The 21,463-nt window shown below is 43.6% G+C and overlaps 1 protein-coding gene across 2 annotated transcripts; it reads left to right on the forward strand.

Moving 5' to 3' along the window:
- The first annotated feature begins 213 nt into the window (after positions 1 to 213).
- On the forward strand, positions 214 to 7,256 carry LOC141157444 (uncharacterized). 2 transcript variants are annotated; one of them, XM_073644730.1, is made up of 4 exons: positions 214 to 353; positions 487 to 728; positions 1,088 to 1,263; positions 3,830 to 7,256. In XM_073644730.1, exons 2-4 carry the CDS (start codon positions 684 to 686, stop codon positions 5,451 to 5,453), a joined length of 1,845 nt encoding a protein of 614 aa, XP_073500831.1. In that variant the 5' UTR covers positions 214 to 353; positions 487 to 683; the 3' UTR covers positions 5,454 to 7,256. The 2 variants fall into 2 exon arrangements, with proteins under 2 accessions (XP_073500831.1, XP_073500832.1); XM_073644731.1 differs by lacking the exons at positions 214 to 353; positions 487 to 728; positions 1,088 to 1,263 and adding an exon at positions 3,532 to 3,621.
- Positions 7,257 to 21,463: the final 14,207 nt, after the last annotated feature.

Raw genomic sequence — 21,463 nt, forward strand, 5'->3', positions numbered from 1 at the left:
AGTTACATTGATAATGGTTTAAAAATAGATATTTTGAAATGAAATGTTGGGTACTGGCCCACACATTTTTAAGCAAATCTTCATTATTGTGGTGCTCTGGACCTTTTTTGGTCATGCATAGGTTAGAACGGTTATCCACTACTTGGAGACCGTTTCAGCACTGTCTCTCCTGGAGCTCTTGTAACATTGCTTGCAGGGAGGTATTGTGTGACATATCCAGTGTCCACTGCTGTTACTTCAGGTTTCTGATTTCTTAGGAGGGGTGAGTGAAGCGGTTGCTAATTGAACACATTGGATGTCATGCAAGCACTGGGAGAGCCATTGCTGACCTCTGGAACAGTGCCAGAAATTATGTAGGTATTATTTTGTTGTGGGTAAATTTAGAAACTGAGAAGGGGTTGGCTGAGTAGAGGACAGCCCCTTTAAATATTAGATACAAGTAATAGTTTAGTTAATTTGTAACTTTCTTTAAAATATTATGTTTAGATGCTGACATAAAGTTGTGTGACTTTCATCGGGAGAAAGCTTGGACAGAATGGGTTAACCAAAAAGTGCATGGTGTTCATGAAAATAAAAAAGAAGTTCTGGCCTTGCTTCGGGGCATAGCTCTTGCTTCTTCAAGAGAAGAACATGATACAGCCTTGGCTACTCTAACATCTAGCAATGTCTGGAAGAGAAATAAGATGTTGAGAATGTGGTTCTCACATAAATGGCTACCGGATATAAAGGTAAACCAACAAATATCTTTTGATTTTAGATTTATTGATACTATAGATTTATTTTATGGGTCATTATGATTATATTAATATCCAATATTTCAAATCTGATTGAAAATACTACCTAATCACAGGCAAGTAAATTTTTACTCAAAACAACATATATTTTTTGCATCAAGTACAAAGAAACATAGTTTTTACAATATGCAGAGCAGGGTTAAAGGCTTGCTTGGCATAACAAGCTGTATGTTATCTATATCTTGTAAGTAAAATCTGTCTTCATAACACCATTTTTTTATTTTTAATTGTTACTTTATAGGGCTGCTTTGCCGTATCAGTATGCTCTAACATGATTTTTTTTTTCTTACAAGAAATGGGCACATGTGTATCGTACTGGGACACAACAATTTGGAATCAATACCAACAATGGTCTAGAAAGGCAACATCAGACTTTGAAGCATTCTTATCTATCAAGTCTGAAAAACTGTAATTTAAGCCAGTTGATCCGTGTTCTGCATTTTGAATTTTTCACAGATATGTATCAAAAGTAAGTCCTTTTCAGTACTTTTTAGTGTATGCCTGTAATCATACATATCATGAACTTAACCTTACCAATAGTGTTAAATATTTTTTAGCTGTTTTCTTCTCCCATTTACCTGCATTTTTTCACATAGGTTTTTTTCTAGTTAGTAAATCAATTTAATCTTTGAATATTCCTTTTTAAAGGGATCCTGTCATCAGATCCATGATGCCCGAACTGCAGGCAGCATACATGATACTGGCTAGATTATATTGCAGATGTGTTATCTTACTCCAGGATGTTGCAGCATTTCTTAGTAACTCTGAAAAGCATGCTGGGAACCACGTGTCTCAGATTACAAGTGCAAACAGCAGGTCCTTCCCCAAACTATTCTCCCTGTCCTGCTCTGTATGACTGACAGGTCTCTCCCTATCAGTTTTTGAAGTGTGATGTACAGAAGCTTTCTGTGGACAGACGTGCTTCAAGCACTTGTCATCTAAGACACATGGTACCAGCATGCTTTACAGAGTTACTATGAACCAAGATATCTACAATATAATGTAGCCAGTATCTTTTATGCTGCCTGTGATTCAGGCATCATGGATCGTATTTCGGGTTGCCCATTACTTAAAGCACAATTTATCTTTTTTTTTTTTTTTTTTAACAGTACAGTGGTGCTTAAATGCAAGGCCTCTGGCTCCAGTCTTTACACTCACCTGCCTCAGTTTTCATCTGTTTCCAGCGTTACTACAGTTAGTGGAGATTTGGGATCTGCCAGCAGCTCCAGTTTTTTATGGGGTTGCTGTAGGTCACAAATCAATACATCTTTACGAGAGCCTAGATCTGCCTCTCATACTGCATTGAACACTTGTGAGGTTACTTCGGACTTCTATACAAAAGATGTTGCCATAGGAGTGACGCGGCACTTAAAGGATGAAGCCACGGGTCGGGAGGGTAAGTATAAGACAAGAGGCAGGGGAATTAAATTTAAAGCACCACTCCAGTGGTGCAATAAATAAAAAAAAAAAGCATGGAATGTTGCTTTAAAGCCAGAAACACACTGGGTGAAATGCATGTGAGATACTCCCACGAGTCTCACATGCCTCAACTGGCACGACCACCGGCTCTCTGGACAGGATCGGGTCAGCAGCTTTACAGAAACACATGCACCTGATACACTCCTGTCCAGAGAGCTGGCGGTCGTGCCAGGTGAGGCATGCGAGACTCTTGCGAGTATATCGCATGCATTTTGCCCAGTGTGTCTCCAGCTTTAAGGGGTTGTCCACTTGTAGGACAACCACTTCTTATTCTCCATGTGCGCACCCATCTAAAAAGAAAAAAATACCCTTGGGCCGGCACTGTTCAAGCGATGTCAGAACGATCCTTCCTGGAGCCTAGATGACATTGTTATGACAAGCAAGGTCCGAGACTAGTCACCTCCACCTTCATTCTCCTTGCCTTGGTATGCAGGAGCAATTGATATGAAGTGGGTGGCAGATGCAGAGTTCACTTAAGAATTTGAAGGTGGGGAGAAGGAAACTGGTGATGATTGGTTGTGAAGCTCACATGTCATAAAAATGGCACCTGGGCTATGGAAACGCGAGTTCGGACATCACTGGAACCGGACTGGCACTAGAGGGGAGTATAGGCTTTATTATTCTGGGGTTGAACATGGGGAGTGAGAAGGAGTAGTCCAAGCATTGGACAACCACTTTATGCAAAACCAAGAATGGGACCAAAAAGTCCAAAATATAATGCTTTTTTTTTTCACATAATTTTTGAAGGCTATGTTTTAAAACTTCATTTATTACTATTAAACAGGTTCTTGTATTTGTTTTTGTTTGTTTTTAAATGACAAAACAAAAAATGGGTGTATAGATACCCCAGAGTGAGTGTTTCAACTTCAAATTATTTTTTTTTTCTGTTTGTTGTAGCAGACTAATGAAATTAGAATTTTGTTTTAATCACATGAATATCCACATCATCCATTGGCAAATGATAGATTTTGAAGCCACAACCTCTCTACTGATGCACTGTACAGCCAGCTGTCAGTCAGTGTCGGGATGTGTTTACAGCCACTGCGCACTATTTACTGATGCACTGCTAAGGAAACATCTTCAGTTGTTCATGGCTAGGGATGGGCGAACTGTTTGGCTTTACCCGGGTTCGTGACCGGGGTTACTCCGTTAAAGCAAGCAAATAGTTACTACACCTAATATACTTACTGGGTAGGCGTTCTCTCTTCCTGCTGTGAAGAATCGCTGCGTCACTTCTGGGCCGCCCCTTATCTTCTGAGTGTATGTGATTGGCTGTGGCCAGTCACGTGACTATTCCCCCCGAAAGTGATGCAGCACCGCAGCAGAGCTGGAAGACAACGCAGACTCGGTAAGTATAATCAGTATGGTTATTAGCAGTTTGCTTTAACAAAGCAACCCCGCTCACAAACCCGGGTAAAACCGAGCAGTTTGCCCATCTCTACTCACAGCAGCAGGGCTTTCAGTGCGGCTTCCAAACCCTATTAACCTGTCAATTCACCCTATACCTTCAGGTTAACAGCTTTTTTTTTTTTAACTGACTTGTTTTATTTTCACAGATACGTACAGATGAATTTAACGAGTTCTGACTATTACCGAAAATACGTCGTAGAAGTCCCATCGTTTTTAAAAAATCGGCCTCGTGGATTCATTGACCATGTAATGCAGCGTTACTACAGTGGCCTTGATTTGTCACACCTTAAATGTTTGGACTCTGATAAGGGACTTTTTGAAGTTAAAAGCGAGTCTGCAATTGACTTAGAAAAAATGCATACTGTTTGTGTTGGATTGGATGGGCCCACTTGCACATGCAAAGACTGGCAGAAATTTCTGCTACCATGTAAACACATGTGTTTAATTTTGCGTGTTGCAAATTGGCAGTGGCATGACATTAATCCAGCATACTCTGAAAACCCCCTTTTTATCCTGGATAGTGATTGTTTTGTGGACACAAACACTAGGCATTGTGACAATGGTTTACAAGAACACGAGTGTAGACCACAAAATAGTGTCCGTTCAGATCCAACACTGCACGAATTGCCCTCTAGGAGGAGAAATCGGCTGACCTATTTGATTCGCCATTGTGTCAAAGTGTTAAAAAGATTTATAGACTCAGTATATCTTTTGGACAATCAAGACTTTGTGAAACATCTCACTGTTGAATTAAGTAATTTGTATTTACAATTACGGGAACAAATCCCCCAAGAAGGTGGCTTGCCACTGAAACCAGCACCAAAAATAACAGTCTCAAAAGCTATACAGGAGCTTCCTGTAAGAAAATATGGGAAACAAAAAAACATGGACATTCACAGAGTAGGATCTAAGGCAGAGAATAAAACAGCTGATGTATGGGAAACTGTGAATGTAGATGGACAAGGGGCTACCCCACAAACACCCCCAACAGAAAAGCTGGATTGTGTGTGGGTCACTGTAAAGAATATAAAATTGAGCTTCAGGGATCGTGCCTTGATAACCGAGCAAGAATGGTTAGACGATAATATAATTAATGCGTGCCAGAATTTAATTATAAAAGCATGCCCTAAAGTATCAGGTTTGATGGACACAGTAGTGTTGGCCCATTCTGACATTCCTTTGGTAACTGGCAGCCATATCATCCAGATCCACCATGTTGGCGCACATTGGCTAGTTTCAGCATGTAACAACAATTCGGTCACTGTATTTAACTCATTGCACTCCTCTTCCATTTCTGACACTCTGAAAAAACAAATTTTGAAAATGTACAAACCACTTTTCCACGGCTGTAATAAAATTCTGGATGTTACAATTATGTGTTGCCAGAAACAAAATGGAGCAAATGATTGTGGGCTTTTTGCAATTGCCAATGCAGTGGCATTAGCCGAAGGTGTAGATCTAAAGAGTGTAGAATTTAACCAGGCTGAGATGCGCAGTCATCTAATTTTATGCCTAGAAAAGGGTCGTTTGGAATTATTTCCTTATGAAACCAAGCTTCGTCAGAAAATATATAAAAAAAGGTTAACTCTTACAACTTACTGCCTTTGCCACGTGTACAAAGCACATGAACATATGGTGGAATGTTCCTTGTGCAAATCATGGTTTCACTTAGCATGTGTAAATATCAAAAAAGATGACAAACTTGTTACAACAAGAAAACGCTTTTACTGTCCCATGTGCCTAGAGAATAAAAACAAAAATTTACTTTAGGTAGGGTTGGGTGTTTTTGATATAGATAGAGATTATATATATCTATCTCACACTTAGAGCTTGTCCACCTTTTGTGGCTAGTTGCTAGTTACTTTTCTTGAATTCATACGTTTATGACCTAGAAAAAAATATTTAGCAAACTAGTTGTAATTGAAAATTTTGCACTATTTATCTCTTATGGCTGCTGTATTACAGTGTCTATTGTGGCTGCAGAATAAGTTAATAAGGTCAGGCACATAAAATAAAGATTAATCAGATGTGTTGAGGACCTATTTTTGTGGTACTTACTATTATACAGTTGACACTTTATCCTCACAGACTGCACAGTTCTCCACTCCATGCAATGGCTGCTGGTGAAAGCACATGTAACTAGGCCCATCCATCAGTCTTCTCCTGTAGATTTGAAGATTACAATTGGACAAGGCTGATAGAAAGGTCTGGTCAAATGCCCGGCCTCCTCTTCAAATGTCTGTTAAATAATCATACTGTCTTCCAATGCTGACCTTAGGTTATAGCAAACTTGATGGAACTAATTTTAATTTAATATTTACGAGTTGGATTTCTTTTTCTTTGCACTTTACCACTTTAAGTGGCTTGAAATAGTTGTTTACTATTCTATTTATATATGCATATTATGTGTGTGTGTATAATATCTGTTGCACATTAACATATTCGCTACAAACAAAAACAGTAAAGGGTTTATCACATGAACAATATACACTTTAATAGGTCTTGGAATAATGATACAGGTATGTAAAATTTGGCTTTATGAAAATTTATTCAAATCCAATGACTGACTTTTATTTTTTTTTATGCCCTGACCCCCCCTGCCCACCCAAAAGTATTGATTTTGCCCCCCTAAAAAATGCACACAAAATTGCGTATAAGCTACATGTACAAGAGACCTCTTTATTGTACCCACAAATTTACACTATTATATATAAAAATGTGTTCACCAGTCATTCGGCAACATTATTGGAAATTAATTTTTGCTCCTATTCCCTTCAAAGCTTCTCTCGCTCCCTTTTGTCTTATACAAGGCTGTGGACCTTCTCTGTGAAGCGCCCAGTAGTCGTCCCCCATCATGTTCACCTTCCATCACCTTATTCCACAAGGCTGTATACAAGTCCCCAGGCCAGTCTGTAATAATTTAAAAAACAGCATTTATTCTCACTGGAGGGGCAGCCTGGTCTGTTGGGCCTTGCTGATCTGGGCACAACGCCTCCTATTTTGTGAATGGCGTCCTGGTCTGCTTCATTTGGATAACGCGTCCTATGTCATATACACAGTCTCCTCCATTGCGCTCCTGCGCAGGTGCACTTCTCTCTGCACTGCTGAGGGCAGAACAAAGTATCTTAATGGGCCGGGAAAGCTGAAAGAAAGCCGGCCTTATCCCAAGATCTATTGATGAAAATGTATTTTGTTTGGAAAAACCATTCAAAGCAGATCCTGCCTCCTTGTGTGACCTGATCCATGTGATCTCTGCCATTACTCCTGCGCACCATGACACGCAATATCAATTCAAAGTCTTCATATCTCAGAAGTCCTCCATTGATTGTGGATGATCCGTGCCATCTTAGTGTACTACATACAGACCTCATTCTAATGGCAGGAACTATGAGCAACATGTTTTGTGTAATGTTACATTTGTTTGTTACTTTTTGTATTTTACAAATGTCAGTAACTTCTTCATATAGATGTTTTTTATATGTAACTAAAATCACAGGTTACTCTGGTACAAACGTTTTGCCTTTGTCAATGTTTTGTTATTTATATTTTTTTTAATTAAACAGTTTGAGAGAAGCTTGTTGTGGCATTAATGACCAGTAACTGATAGAGATCAAACTATCAAGGTGTATAAACGTTATATTTTCAAAAAATCCAGAAGTATCTACACAAATGTCCACAATAATAGATCTGCAACAATGTGGATCGTGTTCCTCCTGCAGACTATTTTATTAGGTCACAGCAGTGTTTCTTTGGCAATCTTGGTGCATCACAACCTTCTGTGGTGGTTTTGCATTCCAGGTGGCCTGGAGAACTAAATTTTTAGTGGTCACTGTGACGGGGTGTGTGACAGAGCAGGAAGGGACACCAGGCCGATGATCAAATAAATCTCGTTGGATTGAACAGGGAAAATGGAACAGCACGAATGAAGGTAATTCTGCTAGTCCGCAAAGAGTCCATAACAGCAGAAACAAGTCCGGGGGTGTCTCCCGGTAATCCGACGCCAGGGAAAATATAGAAATAGTCCTTGGATGAGTTCAATGGGTCCAGCAGATGAGGGACACAACACAATCCCACATGGCAACTTCTATCAATCCACACACGCCACGAGGATCTGGCCGCAGCCTGAGACCCTCCAGCGTTGGGAGTCACCACGCAACTGACTGGGCCAAATATGAGTCTATTGTTCTGTCTACTGGGATCAGCCTCTGGATGGGGGAAGGGTTCACATCCACTAGATGCAACAAGAAATGTTGACCTAGGCCTGATTACATTACAGTCCATGAACACAGGCCGAGTGAGGGACGTGCTGTTAGTCATATTGGATAAAACATAAGTTGCTGAGGTTAGGACCACCAGGGACCCCAATGTTACTTAGGAAAGACTGTCCATGTTTAATTAAGTAATTTTCACGTATACATAGCACAGGTCTGTCCATCCATTCATGGATTCTGTATGGGACTAATAAAAAATAGGCCATCACAGCACTCGGCTATGTCATTTATGTACAGTACAGACCAAAAGTTTGGACACACCTTCTCATTTAAAGATTTTTCTGTATTTTCATGACTATGAAAATTGTACATTCACACTGAAGGCATCAAAACTATGAATTAACACATGTGGAATTATATACTTAACAAAAAAAAAAGTGTGAAAAAACTGAAAATATGTCTTATATTCTAGGTTCTTCAAAGTAGCCACCTTTTGCTTTGATGACTGCTTTGCACACTCTTGGCATTCTCTTTGAAGAACCTAGAATATAAGACATATTTTCCGTTGTTTCATACTTTTTTGTTACGTATATAATTCCACATGTGTTAATTCATAGTTTTGATGCCTTCAGTGTGAATGTACAGTTTTCAAAGTCATGAAAATACAGAAAAATCTTTAAATGAGGTGTGTCCAAACTTTTGGTCTGTACTGTACATAAATGCATACAAAATATTAACTACTCGAGCTAAATTGCTGCGTTATCACCTTAAAAGAACTATGCACCTGATTAATGTTCATGCCAGTCTTGATGAGAGGGCGGGGGTGAAGAACACAGCATACAAACAAACTCCGAGGGGATGGTGAGTTGAACCCTCTCCTCCCTCTTTTTTGCCTTTAATGCAAAGCATCAATAATAGGGCCTAGAACTCAGCAGTATCTTTATCTCATTAGATTTGAACTTAAGATGGTCCTGGCTCCAGACATCCCTCACCAGGAGATGTCAGGATACATTAGCTCTATTAAAGTTTCTACCTGGATATACCTGATAAAACAATCAAAAGACTTGTGTGTGCTAAAAAAACGTTATGAAATGACGAACGACCTCGCCGAGTTTATTCACTGTCCACACTTTCTCTTGCAGCTCTATGCCCTCATCATGTGACATACCAGCCTCCGGACCAATTGTCTCAATAAATCGCTATCTCAAGTGTGTTTTCTCCCGACGCGTTTCATCGGCCCCACCATCAGGGGAGTAAGGCCGTGCAGGGATCACCGTTTCCAGGTGACTCCCTTATAGACATTACTGCCTGCCCAAATATTATGAACCTCAGGGCAGCAACTCCCATCTAGTCACCTCTGTAGTGAGACAGAATGGAGTTGCTGTACAGAGGACATCCATATACACAGTACAGTGCACAGAAATCATGAGCCTCGGTGCAGTAACTCTGATCTAGTCACCTCTGTACTGAGACATCTAGAATGAAGTTTCTGTAAAGAGGACGTCCTTATACACAGTACATTGTGCCCACAAATCATGGACCTCAGGGCAGCAGCTCAATCTTGTCATCTCTGTGCTGAGACATATAGATTGGAGTTGCTGCAGGGTGTTTTATTATTTCTTGGCAGACATTATACAAGATTACAGCCACAATTCATTAAGAAACAAATTTTGCAAGCCAGTATTAATAAAAGGTGAGAGGTACAAAGCTGGGCCAGTTTTTTTTTTTTGGTTAACTTAAAAAAAATTTTTTTTATATTATCACTTTTCACAGTTTAAAAACTTACACAAAGCTCTGATTGTTCATGTTTGACAAAATGTTACTTTTCTTGTCTGTCCACAAGTCCTGGTCAGCCCCAGCATTTTGAAGAGCGGGTGGACATTATCATAATTTACATCACAAAAGTGGCAAAAATGATCACATAAATGTTTTATAGCTCCGCCCACTCTTCAGAAATGTCGATGCTGTGGCTGTGATTGGTGGAAATACAGTAAAAGTCAAATTCGGCCAAAACTGAACAATCAGTGCTGTGTGTAATTATTTATGTTACAAAAAGTGACAATACATACATCCATATATAATTCCTATGCCACTAGATTGGAATCTATGAGGAGCTCCTGGAATTAACGCCATTCTGGAGGTTTCAGTCATGAGCCGTCTAGATTGCATTTGATCCTATGAGGACATCGCTCCAGCAACTCCATTCTAGTCAGGTCAGCAATGAACTGTACAGAATAGAAGCTACAGGGACATCATCTAAAAACCCACTCCGATCTATACGGCTCACTAGTGAATCAGCTAGAATGGAGTTGCTCAAATGAGGTCCTCAAAAAATCCACTCCAATACAATGTTGTAAATTATGAGGACTCTGTTGCTGCGCTCTGTTATGTTTCTCCCTACGAAGATCCTCTCACTCTTTGAAAAACTCAATTCCAGTCACCTCAGCACCAAACTGTACAGTTTGGAGGCTACAGGGATATCCTCAAAATACCCACTCCGATCTAGACGGCTCTCTAGTGAATCAGCTAGAATGGAGTTGCTCAAATGAGGACCTCAAAAAATCCACTCCAATCCTATGTTGTAAATTATAAGGACTGTCGGCTGCACTCTGTTATGTTTTTCCCCACGAGGCTACACCGACTCTTTGAAAAACTCAATTCCAGTCACCTCAGCACAAAACTGTACAGAGTGAAGGCTACAGGAAGATCCTCAAAAAATCCACCCCGATCTAGACGGCTCTCTAGTGAATCAGCTAGAATGGAGTTGCTAAAATGAGGTCCTCAAAAAATCCACTGCGATCTATACGGCTCACTAGTGAATCAGCTAGAATGGAGTTGCTCAAATGAGGACCTCAAAAGATCCACTCCAATACAATGTTGTAAATTATGAGGACTCTGTTGCTGCGCTCTGTTATGTTTCTCCCTGCAAAGCTCCGCTCACTCTTTGAAAAACGCGATTCCCGTCACCTCAGCACCAAACTGTACAGTTTGGAGGCTACAGGGATATCCTCAAAATACCCACTCCGATCTAGACGGCTCTCTAGTGAATCAGCTAGAATGGAGTTGCTAAAATGAGGTCCTCAAAAAATCCACTCCGATCTAGACGGCTCACTAGTGAATCAGCTAGAATGGAGTTGCTCAAATGAGGACCTCAAAAAATCCACTCCAATCCTATGTTGTAAATTATGAGGACTGTCGGCTGCACTCTGTTATGTTTTTCCTCACGAGGCTACACCTAATCTTTGAAAAACTCAATTTAAGGCTGTGTGCCCACGTAGCGTTTTACAAGCGTTTTTGATGCGGAATTTCCGCAGCGGAAACGCTTGTAAAATGCTTGGTAACCCGCACCCCATGATCCCCAATGGGTTTCCGCAACTTCTATGCACATGCTGCGGATTTTTCCGCAGCGTTTATGCCGCGTTCAAAAATCCGCAGCATGTCATTTAATTTTGCGTTTCCGCAAGCGGAATTGCCTTTGTCCAATGCATAAAAAACGCAAGGCAATTCCGCATGTGGAAAACGCGTGATAAACGCGCGAAAAAAGCGCGATAAACGCGTGCGGAATTCCGCATGCGTTTTTCCGGGAGAGGACTTGCATTTATGCAGCAGAAATTTTCTGCTTCATAAATGCAACGTGGGCACATAGCCTCAGTCACCTCAGCTCCAAACTGTACAGAGTGAAGGCTACAGGAAGATCCTCAAAAAATCCACTCCGATCTAGACGGCTCACTAGTGAATCAGCTAGAATGGAGTTGCTCAAATGAGGACCTCAAAAAATCCACTCCAATACAATGTTGGAAATTATGAGGACTCTGTTGCTGCGTTCTGTTATGTTTCTCCCTGCAAAGCTCCGCTCACTCTTTGAAAAACGCGATTCCCGTCACCTCAGCACCAAACTGTACAGTTTGGAGGCTACAGGGATATCCTCAAAATACCCACTCCGATCTAGACGGCTCTCTAGTGAATCAGCTAGAATGGAGTTGCTAAAATGAGGTCCTCAAAAAATCCACTCCGATCTAGACGGCTCACTAGTGAATCAGCTAGAATGGAGTTGCTCAAATGAGGACCTCAAAAAATCCACTCCAATCCTATGTTGTAAATTATGAGGACTGTCGGCTGCACTCTGTTATGTTTTTCCTCACGAGGCTACACCTAATCTTTGAAAAACTCAATTTCAGTCACCTCAGCACCAAACTGTACAGAGTGAAGGCTACAGGAAGATCCTCAAAAAATCCACTCCGATCTAGACGGCTCACTAGTGAATCAGCTAGAATGGAGTTGCTCAAATGAGGACCTCAAAAAATCCACTCCAATACAATGTTGGAAATTATGAGGACTCTGTTGCTGCGCTCTGTTATGTTTCTCCCTGCAAAGCTCCGCTCACTCTTTGAAAAACTCGATTCCCGTCACCTCAGCACCAAACTGTACAGTTTGGAGGCTACAGGGATATCCTCAAAATACCCACTCCGATCTAGACGGCTCTCTAGTGAATCAGCTAGAATGGAGTTGCTAAAATGAGGTCCTCAAAAAATCCACTCCAATACAATGTTGTAAATTATGAGGACTCTGTTGCTGTGCTCTGTTATGTTTCTCCCTGCAAAGCTCCGCTAAATCTTTGAAAAACTTGATTCCCGTCACCTCAGCACCAAACTGTACATAGTGAAGGCTACAGGAAGATCCTCAAAAAATCCACTGCGATCTATACGGCTCACTAGTGAATCAGCTAGAATGGAGTTGCTAAAATGAGGTCCTCAAAAAATCCACTCCGATCTAGACGGCTCACTAGTGAATCAGCTAGAATGGAGTTGCTCAAATGAGGACCTCAAAAAATCCACTCCAATCCTATGTTGTAAATTATGAGGACTGTCGGCTGCACTCTGTTATGTTTTTCCTCACGAGGCTACACCTAATCTTTGAAAAACTCAATTTCAGTCACCTCAGCACCAAACTGTACAGAGTGAAGGCTACAGGAAATCCTCAAAAAATCCACTCCGATCTAGACGGCTCACTAGTGAATCAGCTAGAATGGAGCTGCTAAAATGAGGTCCTCAAAAAATCCACTCCAATACAATGTTGTAAATTATGAGCACTCTTTCGCTGCGCTCTGTTATGTTATTCCCCGCGTAAAACTGAACGATCAGCGCTGTGTGTGATTATTTATATTATAAAAAGCGATAATAAAATGCAAGTTTGATTAATCATGAAAAAAATAAAATTTTGCCCTTTGGAAATACGTAATAAATATAACAGTTTCAGCAAGTACCTAAAAAATAAAAACATGAAATCATTAGAATTATAAAGCTGATATATATCTACAATGTGTGTACATTCCAATTCCACTACATTGCAGACTATGAGGATCCGGGAATCTGCTCCATTCTGGACATTGGAGGTGATTTTTTGAGGAACATCACTGTAGAAACTGAACTGTCTAGAATGGAGAAGCTGCAGAGAGATCATCAAAAGATCAACTCCGATCCAGTCACCTCACCAGTGAATCAGCTAGAGTGGAGTTGCTAAAATGAGGTCCTCAAAAACATGTCACTACAGTGAGGCCTCAAAAATTCAACTCCGATCTAGTCACCTCACCAGTGAACCGTCTAGAGTGGAGTTGCTGGAATGAGGACCACAAAATATCCACTCCGATCTAGTCACTTCAGTAGTGAGCCGTCTAGAGTGGAGTTGATAAAATGAGGCCTCAAAAAATCAACTCCGATTTAGACGGCTCACTGGTGAATCAGCTAGAATGGAGTTGATTGTTTGAGGACCACAAAAAATCAACTCCAAACTAGACGCAACCCTTCTGCCTCCCGTGCGCAGCGCGACACTGCCGGAGCGTGCGCAGGAGGTCAGTCTCAGGGTGATGACGTCATCGCCCTGGGACTGCTTCCTGTGCGCGCTGACGGACCCGGCGTCGCTCCCGGCAGCGGCTGCAGGCCTGCCGCTCATCTCGACGCGTGAGTATGAAAAGCAGGGGCCGGGACGGGGGGAGGGATCGGTGGGAGTGACTGGGAGGACCCCTGGCCGAGGCTGGCAGTAAATACTACTGGGCAGTGGGCATGATTATCATCATGCCCATTGCCTAGCATGTCTTGCTTCCAGCCTCTGGTTACTGGTACTATGCCTAGCAGCATGTAATACCACCAGGGGCTGGCAGGACATGCTGGGTGGGCATGATGGAGGCTGGCAGGACATACTAGGCATGAATCATGCCTGCCTAGTGTGTCTTGCCAGCCTCTGTGGTGCTATAATGCCCACCCGGCATGTCCTGCCAGCCACTGGTGGCGTGGTAGTCAGGGCTGGCGTCAGCTCCCGGGCAAGTGTTGGGGCCCTGAGCAGGCGGGAGGCCCACTTGCCGTCGGGCTCCCCGCCAGGCTATGGGCAGAGGAGAGCAGTGCCAGCGCCCGCCCTTCTCCCCCGCTTGCTCAGGGCCCCGGCAGCCGGATACTTACCTCTCCCCGTGCCTCCGCAGATCCGCTGTCTTCCTGGTCTGCGCTCCCTGTGACGTCTCAGGTCAGAGGGTGCGGTGACGACTTTCCACCGCGTCCTCCCCTGAGCCATCACAGGCAGCGCAGAGCGGGAAGACGCCGGCAACGCAGGAGTATAGACCTGAGCAGCGGCAGCAGGTGAGGAGGAGGGAGGTGAATATTTGATTTTTATTTATGTATGGAGGCATGGGGCATTATATGGGCGGGGGTGACAGCCTGCATGGGGCATTATATTGGGGGCGGGTGACATCCTGCATGGGGCTTTATATGGGGGGGTAACAGCGTGCATGGGGCATAATATGGGGGGGGTGACATCCTGCATGGGGCATTATATGGGGGGAGGACATCCTGCATGGGGCATTATATGGTGGGGTGACAGCCTGCATGGGGCATTATATGGTGGGGTGACAGCCTGCATGGGGCATTATATTGGGGGGGGGGGTGACAGCATGCATGGGGCATTATATGGGGGGGTGACATCCTGCATGGGGCATTATATGGGGGGAAGGGACATCCTACATGAGGCATTATAAGGGGGGTGACATCCTGCATGGGGCTTATATGGCGGGGTGACATCCTGCATGGGGCATTATATGGGGGGGAGAAGTGACATCCTGCATGGGGCATTATATGGGGGATGGCATCCTGCATGGGGCATTATATGTGGGGGGGGGAAGTGATATCCTGCATGGGGCATTATATGTGGGGGAGTGACATCTTTCATGGTGCATTGTATGATGAGTGACATTCTGCATGGGGCATTATATGGAGGGGAAGGGACATCCTACATGGGTCATTATATGGGGGGGGAAGGGACATCCTGCATAGGGCATTATATGGGGGGGGAAGGGACATCCTGCATGGGGCATTATATGGGGGAGAAGTGGCATCCTGCAAGAGGCATTATATGGGGGGTGACATCCTGCAAGGGGCATTATATGGGGGGTGACATCCTGCATGGGACATTATATGGGGGGGGGACAGCCTGCATGGGGCATTATAAGGGGGGGACGGGACAGCCTGCATAGGGCATTATGTGGGGGGAACAGCTTGCATGGAGCTTTATATGGGGGCCAGTATCCTGTATGGAGCCTTATATGGGGGCCAGTATCCTGTATGGAGCATTTTTGGAGGGCCAGTATCCTGTATGGAGCATTATATGGGGACCAGTATCCTGTATGGAGGATTTTTTGGGGGGCCAGTATCCTGTATGGAGCGTTATATGGGGGCCAATATCCTGTATGGAGCATTTTTGGGGGGCCAGTACACTGTGTGGAGCGATTCACCGGTTTCTGAGCTATTGTAGAATTTAAAATAGATATCACTCATATAATATAAGAAGTGAAATCTTTGCATTGTACTATACTTTTATTTCTCTGCAGTATCTGTGCATCATGAATCGTGGTATGTGTTGAAGGGGCCCACTGAGACTCTTTCGCCCGGGGCCCAGAAAAACCTGGATCCGGCCCTTTGTGGTACTATCATGCTAGTACTACTACCACCAGTGGCTGGCTGGCAGGACATGCCGGTGGGCATGATAGTACCACAGAGGCTTGCAGGACATACTAGGCATGAATCATGCTTAGTATGTCCTGCCAGCCTCTGTGTACTATCATGCCCAGCATGTCCTGTCCTGCCAGCCACTGGTGGTACCATCATGCATGCCCCTTGCCCAGCCACTGGTGGTGTGGTACTATCATGCTAGTACTAACACCAGTGGCTGGCTGGCAGGACATGCCATGTGAGCTTGAATGCTAGTACCACAGAGTCTGGCAGTACATACTGGGCAATGGTCATGATAGTACCACCAGTAGACTGACTAGGCGGTCTCCAGGGCTCCGTCTCCCCTTCTCGCTGCTGTTAGGCTGGGTTAACATTGCGTTTATGCTGTGCGTTACAACGGATCCGTTGTAAATCAGCGCAGACGCAATGTACCGTAGACTTCCATTGCAAAAATAGGCATGCATTTGAAAGTATGCATTATTTGCAACGAGCAGGAAAACATGGTCGGCGGCTGGAGGCCAGCTGAGCACTTCTCTGACAACTGTGTTCTAGTGTCATTCTGTGCCTGCTCATCTCTGTCAGCAGGCATATTTGTCTGATGGCAAAGATGTAGCAGAGCTGGAGACAGAAGATCCGTGGATTACGTCAGGGCGAGGATTTTGTTATTTATTAAAGATGGAGTCCCTACATGTGTTTTGTGTTTTATTTTTATTAAAAAAAAAATTCTGTGTTGTGTTTTTTTTTTCTGTTTACTAGAAATTCATGGTGGCCATGTCTAGTTTGGCGTGACGCCATGAATTTCAGGCTTAGTGCCAGCTGATAATACAAAGCTGGTACTGACCCCATTATTACCCAGCGTGCCACCCCCCACCAGGGCCGTTGGAAGAGCCGGATAAAGTGCCTGGAAATGGTGCTACGATGAATGCGCCAATTCCAGGGGTGGCTGCGGGCTGCCGTTTTCTGCTTGGGGGGCCCAGAATGCTTGGGCCTTACCATGCTGAGAATCCCAGACCCCAGCTGCCTGGTTTTTACCAGGCTGGCGATCAAAATATGGCGGGAGCCCACGCATTTTTTTTTAAATTATTTTTTTTAAATAATTTAAAAAAAACATTGGGCTTTCCTGACTTTTGATCGCCAGGCAGCTAGAAGTGGCAGCCTGTAGCTGTCTGCTTTATCTGCGCTGAGAATCAAAAATTCTGCGGAGCGCTATGTCATTTTTGTTTTATTATTTATTTTCACACTTCTATATGTGTGACAGGCCCAACAGCTAATCACAGACGCTGACACAGAAAATGGGCGTCTGTGATTGGCTGCTTGAGTAACCTGAAAGCAGCCCATACATAGTACCATACTAGAATGTATGGGCTGATTGTACATTACTCGAACAGCCAATCACAGACGCCCATCCTCTTTGACAGCATCTGTGATTGGCTGTTGGGTCTGTGACATATAGAAGTGTGAAAAGAAATCATTTTTAAAAACATGATGTAGCACTCTGCAGAATTTTTGATTCTCACCGCAGGTAAAGCGGACAGCTACGGCCTGCCACCCCCAGCTGCCTGGCTTTACCTTGGCTGGCGATCAAAAGACAGAGAAGCCGAATATTTGTTTTAAACTTATTTCAAATATTTTTTTTTAGAAAAAGGTGTGTGCTCCTGCCATATGTTGATCGCCAGCCAGATAAAACAAGGCAGCTGGGGGCTGGGATTCTCAGCATGGTAAGGCCCAAGTGTTCTTGGCCCCCCATGCTGAAAATCGCAGCCCGCAGCCACCCATGAAAATTTCCAGGCTCTTTAGCTGGCTCTTCTAGCGGCCCTGGTGGTGAGTACCCTGGGTAATAATAGGGTTAGTACCAGGCCAGCTTTGTATTATCAGCTGATACTAAGCCCGAAATTCATGTTGTCACGCCAAATTAGACATGGCCACCATGAATTTCTAGTAAACGGAAAAGAAACACAGAATTTTTTTTTTTATTAAAAATAAAACACAAAACACATTTAGGCTACGTTCATACGCGGCGCAAAAAATCGCTACTGCATGCCGACGTTGCGCTTTTCTCAGCGCGCTTTTCCCAAGGCCATGTTAACATGTAGCCTATAGGGAAATCGTGCCGAAAAAAACGCCAAGAATTGGCATGTCAATTCTTTTTGCACGGCCGCTTTTGCAGTGAAAGAGCCCGCGCAAAAATACGTGGCAAAACGCGGCGTCTGAACGCTTTTCAGTAAAAGCCATAGCTTTTGCTGGAAGCCGTTTCCAGCTTTCTTTGGCACTGCTTTTACGCGAGCGCTCTAAAGCGCCGCATAAAAGCAGGAATATGCGGCTATTACTCCGCGTGGGAACGTAGCCTAAGGGACTCTATCTTTAATATAAAAAAAAATCCTCGCTCTGACGTAATCCATGGATCTTCTGTCTTCAGCTCTGCCACATCTTTGCCATCAGACAAATATGTCTGCTGACAGATGAGCAGGCACAGAATGACACTGGAGCACTGTTACTGTGTAGTGCGGCACTATGTTGCTTTTTTGTCATTTCATGCAGTGTAGAAATCTTGGGAAAAGTGTGGATTGTGCTCTGGAAGTGATCAGTTATAGCTAACTATGTTATTTTCTGCATAGATAAGTCCTGCATAGAAGATGTGATATATCGGTCTGCAGATAAAGAACTTCACCTAGAGACATCACTGGTGAGTATGTGTATTACCTATACACACACACTGACACTATATACAGAGCTTCTGTGTATAATGTCACTGGTGATGACTGTATAACCTGTACACTATATACAGAGCTCCTGTGTATAATGTCACTGGTGATCACTGTATAACCTGTACACTGACCCAATATACAGAGCTTTTTTACATTTTTATTATTTTAGCATTATTTGTCACTTTGTGGTATCATTATGTGCTTTGGTCATGACATGACGATATTTGTCCCTTGTATGTGGCATTATTCAGTCACTATGTGGTGGTAATATGTGGTCTCATGGTGTGTCAGTATTTATACCTTGTATCTGGTAGCATTTGATCACTATATGGTGGTATTATGTGCTTTGGTCATGGTGTGGCGGTATTTGTGCCTTGTATGTGGCATTATTTGGGCACTATGTGGTGGTAATATGTGATCTGGTCACGGTGTGGTGGTATTTCTGCCTTCTATCTGGTAATATTGATCTTGGTAGAGTGGATTGTGGTTGGTCATTTGTTTTACCTGATATCAATAAGGGGAAACCTCTTTATTTCCAATAGATATTAAATACTTGGATGTTTAACTCCTCCCTGCCCTGTGACTATTACACAGCAGCAGAGATGCAGTTACAGAGGTTCACCAGAGAAAGCAAGTTGGCATTTGGTGAGATTTTCACCTCTGAAGTTGACGCGCCCCCTGGGCCGCGTGGGGAACACGGAACTGGGCCTTTCGTGGGACGCTGGGGGTTGTAGTCACCGTGGCGGTGACCCGGTCCCGTGGCTCAGGGTGGTCAAACCAGTGGCAGTCTATTTGTAAGGTTTTAGGTTAATTGTCCGACTACGCCACCCGTGGATTGCGGTCAGGGTATACTGCCGCTGCGAGGCAGACCGCTGAGGCTGGTGTTGTATGCACAGCAGAGAATGGGATGACTCCCCACGGGAGGAGTATAGCCTCAGGGCAATGAGTGTGGATGATGGGAGTGATGGTGCACGAGCGTAACAGGAATGACTCAGAGTCTTTGCAGTGCAGTTCAGGGTCTTTACTGATGATAATAAGGCAGACCCTCCCGGGAGTACTGGCTAGCATAAGAGGCCTGGTCAGTCTGTGAGCAAGCAGGAGCTCCCGTGGCCAGGTGGAGTTGTAGGCCTCCCCGTCTGTCTGCACTCTTCCTGGCTACCTTGCTATAAGCGGGTGATAATAGCCCACGTCCCTGAGTGTACCGTTTAGTGCTCACCCGTATGGCTGGTGACTTGGGGCCTTCTGTTAGCCTCCGCTCCTCGATGGCGGTGCTGGTCCCTTGCTTGTGACTGAGCCTCCGGGCTTCTATGGCCAGAGGACCTGGAATCCCCTGCCGGCTGGGTTCTGCTGTTGGACTTAGAGATCCTTACAGCCTCGGACTCCGGTGTCCGGTACTTAGATTCTTCTGCCAGGACGAGCTCTGCTCAGCTCCAGCCCCTGGTCTTCAGCTCCTGCTCCTACAGAGCTCCTTGCTGTTACTTTCCCTGTATCTGCTTGTTCTCCCTAACCCCGCCCCAAACCCAGTTTATAAGGGCAGATTTTCCCCTCCCAGGACTGGGCCGGAGGTGTTGCATGTTTAAGGGCTCCTGACCAGGAAACCTCCCACTTGCTCTCAGACGTAATATTTCTATTACTGTGGTAACCAGACCCCTGGGGTGCCACATGTTTATAAGACAAAACCAGGAGTGGGTGAGAAATGCATAAAACATTACCTCTGATTGCTCCACTCCTGGTTTTTTGTCTTATAAATACAGAGGTAAAAATGTCACCAAATACTCAAAGTGCCACAATCTTCTGACAGTGCGGATTCCACCAATAAATAAGTGATCACCTTCCCAACCTGTGCATCGCTGATAACTTGTTTTCACCAATAATAACCCTTTAATGCAAACTACAGTAATTGTACATCGCAGTTCTTGTGAGCGCACAGTGATGTGCAGGAGCCGACAATATAATGGGTATAACGGCTAACAGGTATTTGCAAATAGCTGAAAGGTGGGTGGGCCCCTGGAGTCAATGTCCCTGGTGGGCCCCAGACACCCCAGTCCGGCGCTGTATGTACAGTAGTATTCAAAATAATAGCAGTCCAATATGACTAACCAGATTGATCACTGTTTTTGGTATAAATTATATTAAACATTAACAGCAAAATTCAAGGGGAGGCAATATGTGTGGGTTGCCCCTCCTGCCAAGTCCATAATTCGAAAATCATACAGTTAGGTCCATATATATTTGGACAGAGACAATATTTTTCTAATTTTGGTTCTAGATATTACCACAATGAATTTTAAACAAAACAATTCAGATGCAGTTGAAGTTCAGACTTTCAGCTTTCATTTGAGGGTATCCACATTAAAATTGGATGAAGGGTTTAGGAGTTTCAGCTCCTTAACATGTGCCACCCTGTTTTTAAAGGGACCAAAAGTAATTGGACAGATTAAATAATTGTAAATAAAATGTTAATTTCTAGTACTTGGTTGAAAACCCTTTGTTGGCAATGACTGCCTGAAGTCTTGAACTCATGGACATCACCAGACGCTGTGTTTCCTCCTTTTTGATGCCTGGCCTTCACTGCGGTGGTTTTCAGTTGCTGTTTGTTTGTGGGCCTTTCTGTCTGAAGTTTAGTCTTTAACAAGTGAAATGCATGCTTAATTGGGTTGAGATCAGGTGACTGACTTGGCCATTCAAGAATATTCAACTTCTTTGCTTTAATAAACTCCTGGGTTGCTTTGGCTTTATGTTTTGGATCATTGTCCATCTGTAGTATGAAACGATGACTAATCAGTTTGGCTGCATTTGGGTGGATCTGAGCACACAGTATAGCTCTGAATACATCACAATTCATTCGTCTGCTTCTGTCCTGTGTCACATCA

The sequence above is a fragment of the Phyllobates terribilis genome, unplaced genomic scaffold (genome assembly GCF_046119375.1).
Source record: "Phyllobates terribilis strain yellow unplaced genomic scaffold, ASM4611937v1 Scaffold_8__6_contigs__length_399053987, whole genome shotgun sequence".
In the NCBI taxonomy this organism is placed as follows: domain Eukaryota; kingdom Metazoa; phylum Chordata; class Amphibia; order Anura; family Dendrobatidae; genus Phyllobates; species Phyllobates terribilis.

Bases quoted from the DNA above. Each gene is read 5' to 3' on its own strand.
- LOC141157444 (XM_073644730.1), top strand. From the start codon at position 684: ATGTTGAGAATGTGGTTCTCACATAAATGGCTACCGGATATAAAG. The intron at 729-1,087 runs GTAAACCAACAA...TTTTCTTACAAG, and splicing joins AATGGCTACCGGATATAAAG to AAATGGGCACATGTGTATCG. The intron at 1,264-3,829 runs GTAAGTCCTTTT...TTATTTTCACAG, and splicing joins TTCACAGATATGTATCAAAA to ATACGTACAGATGAATTTAA.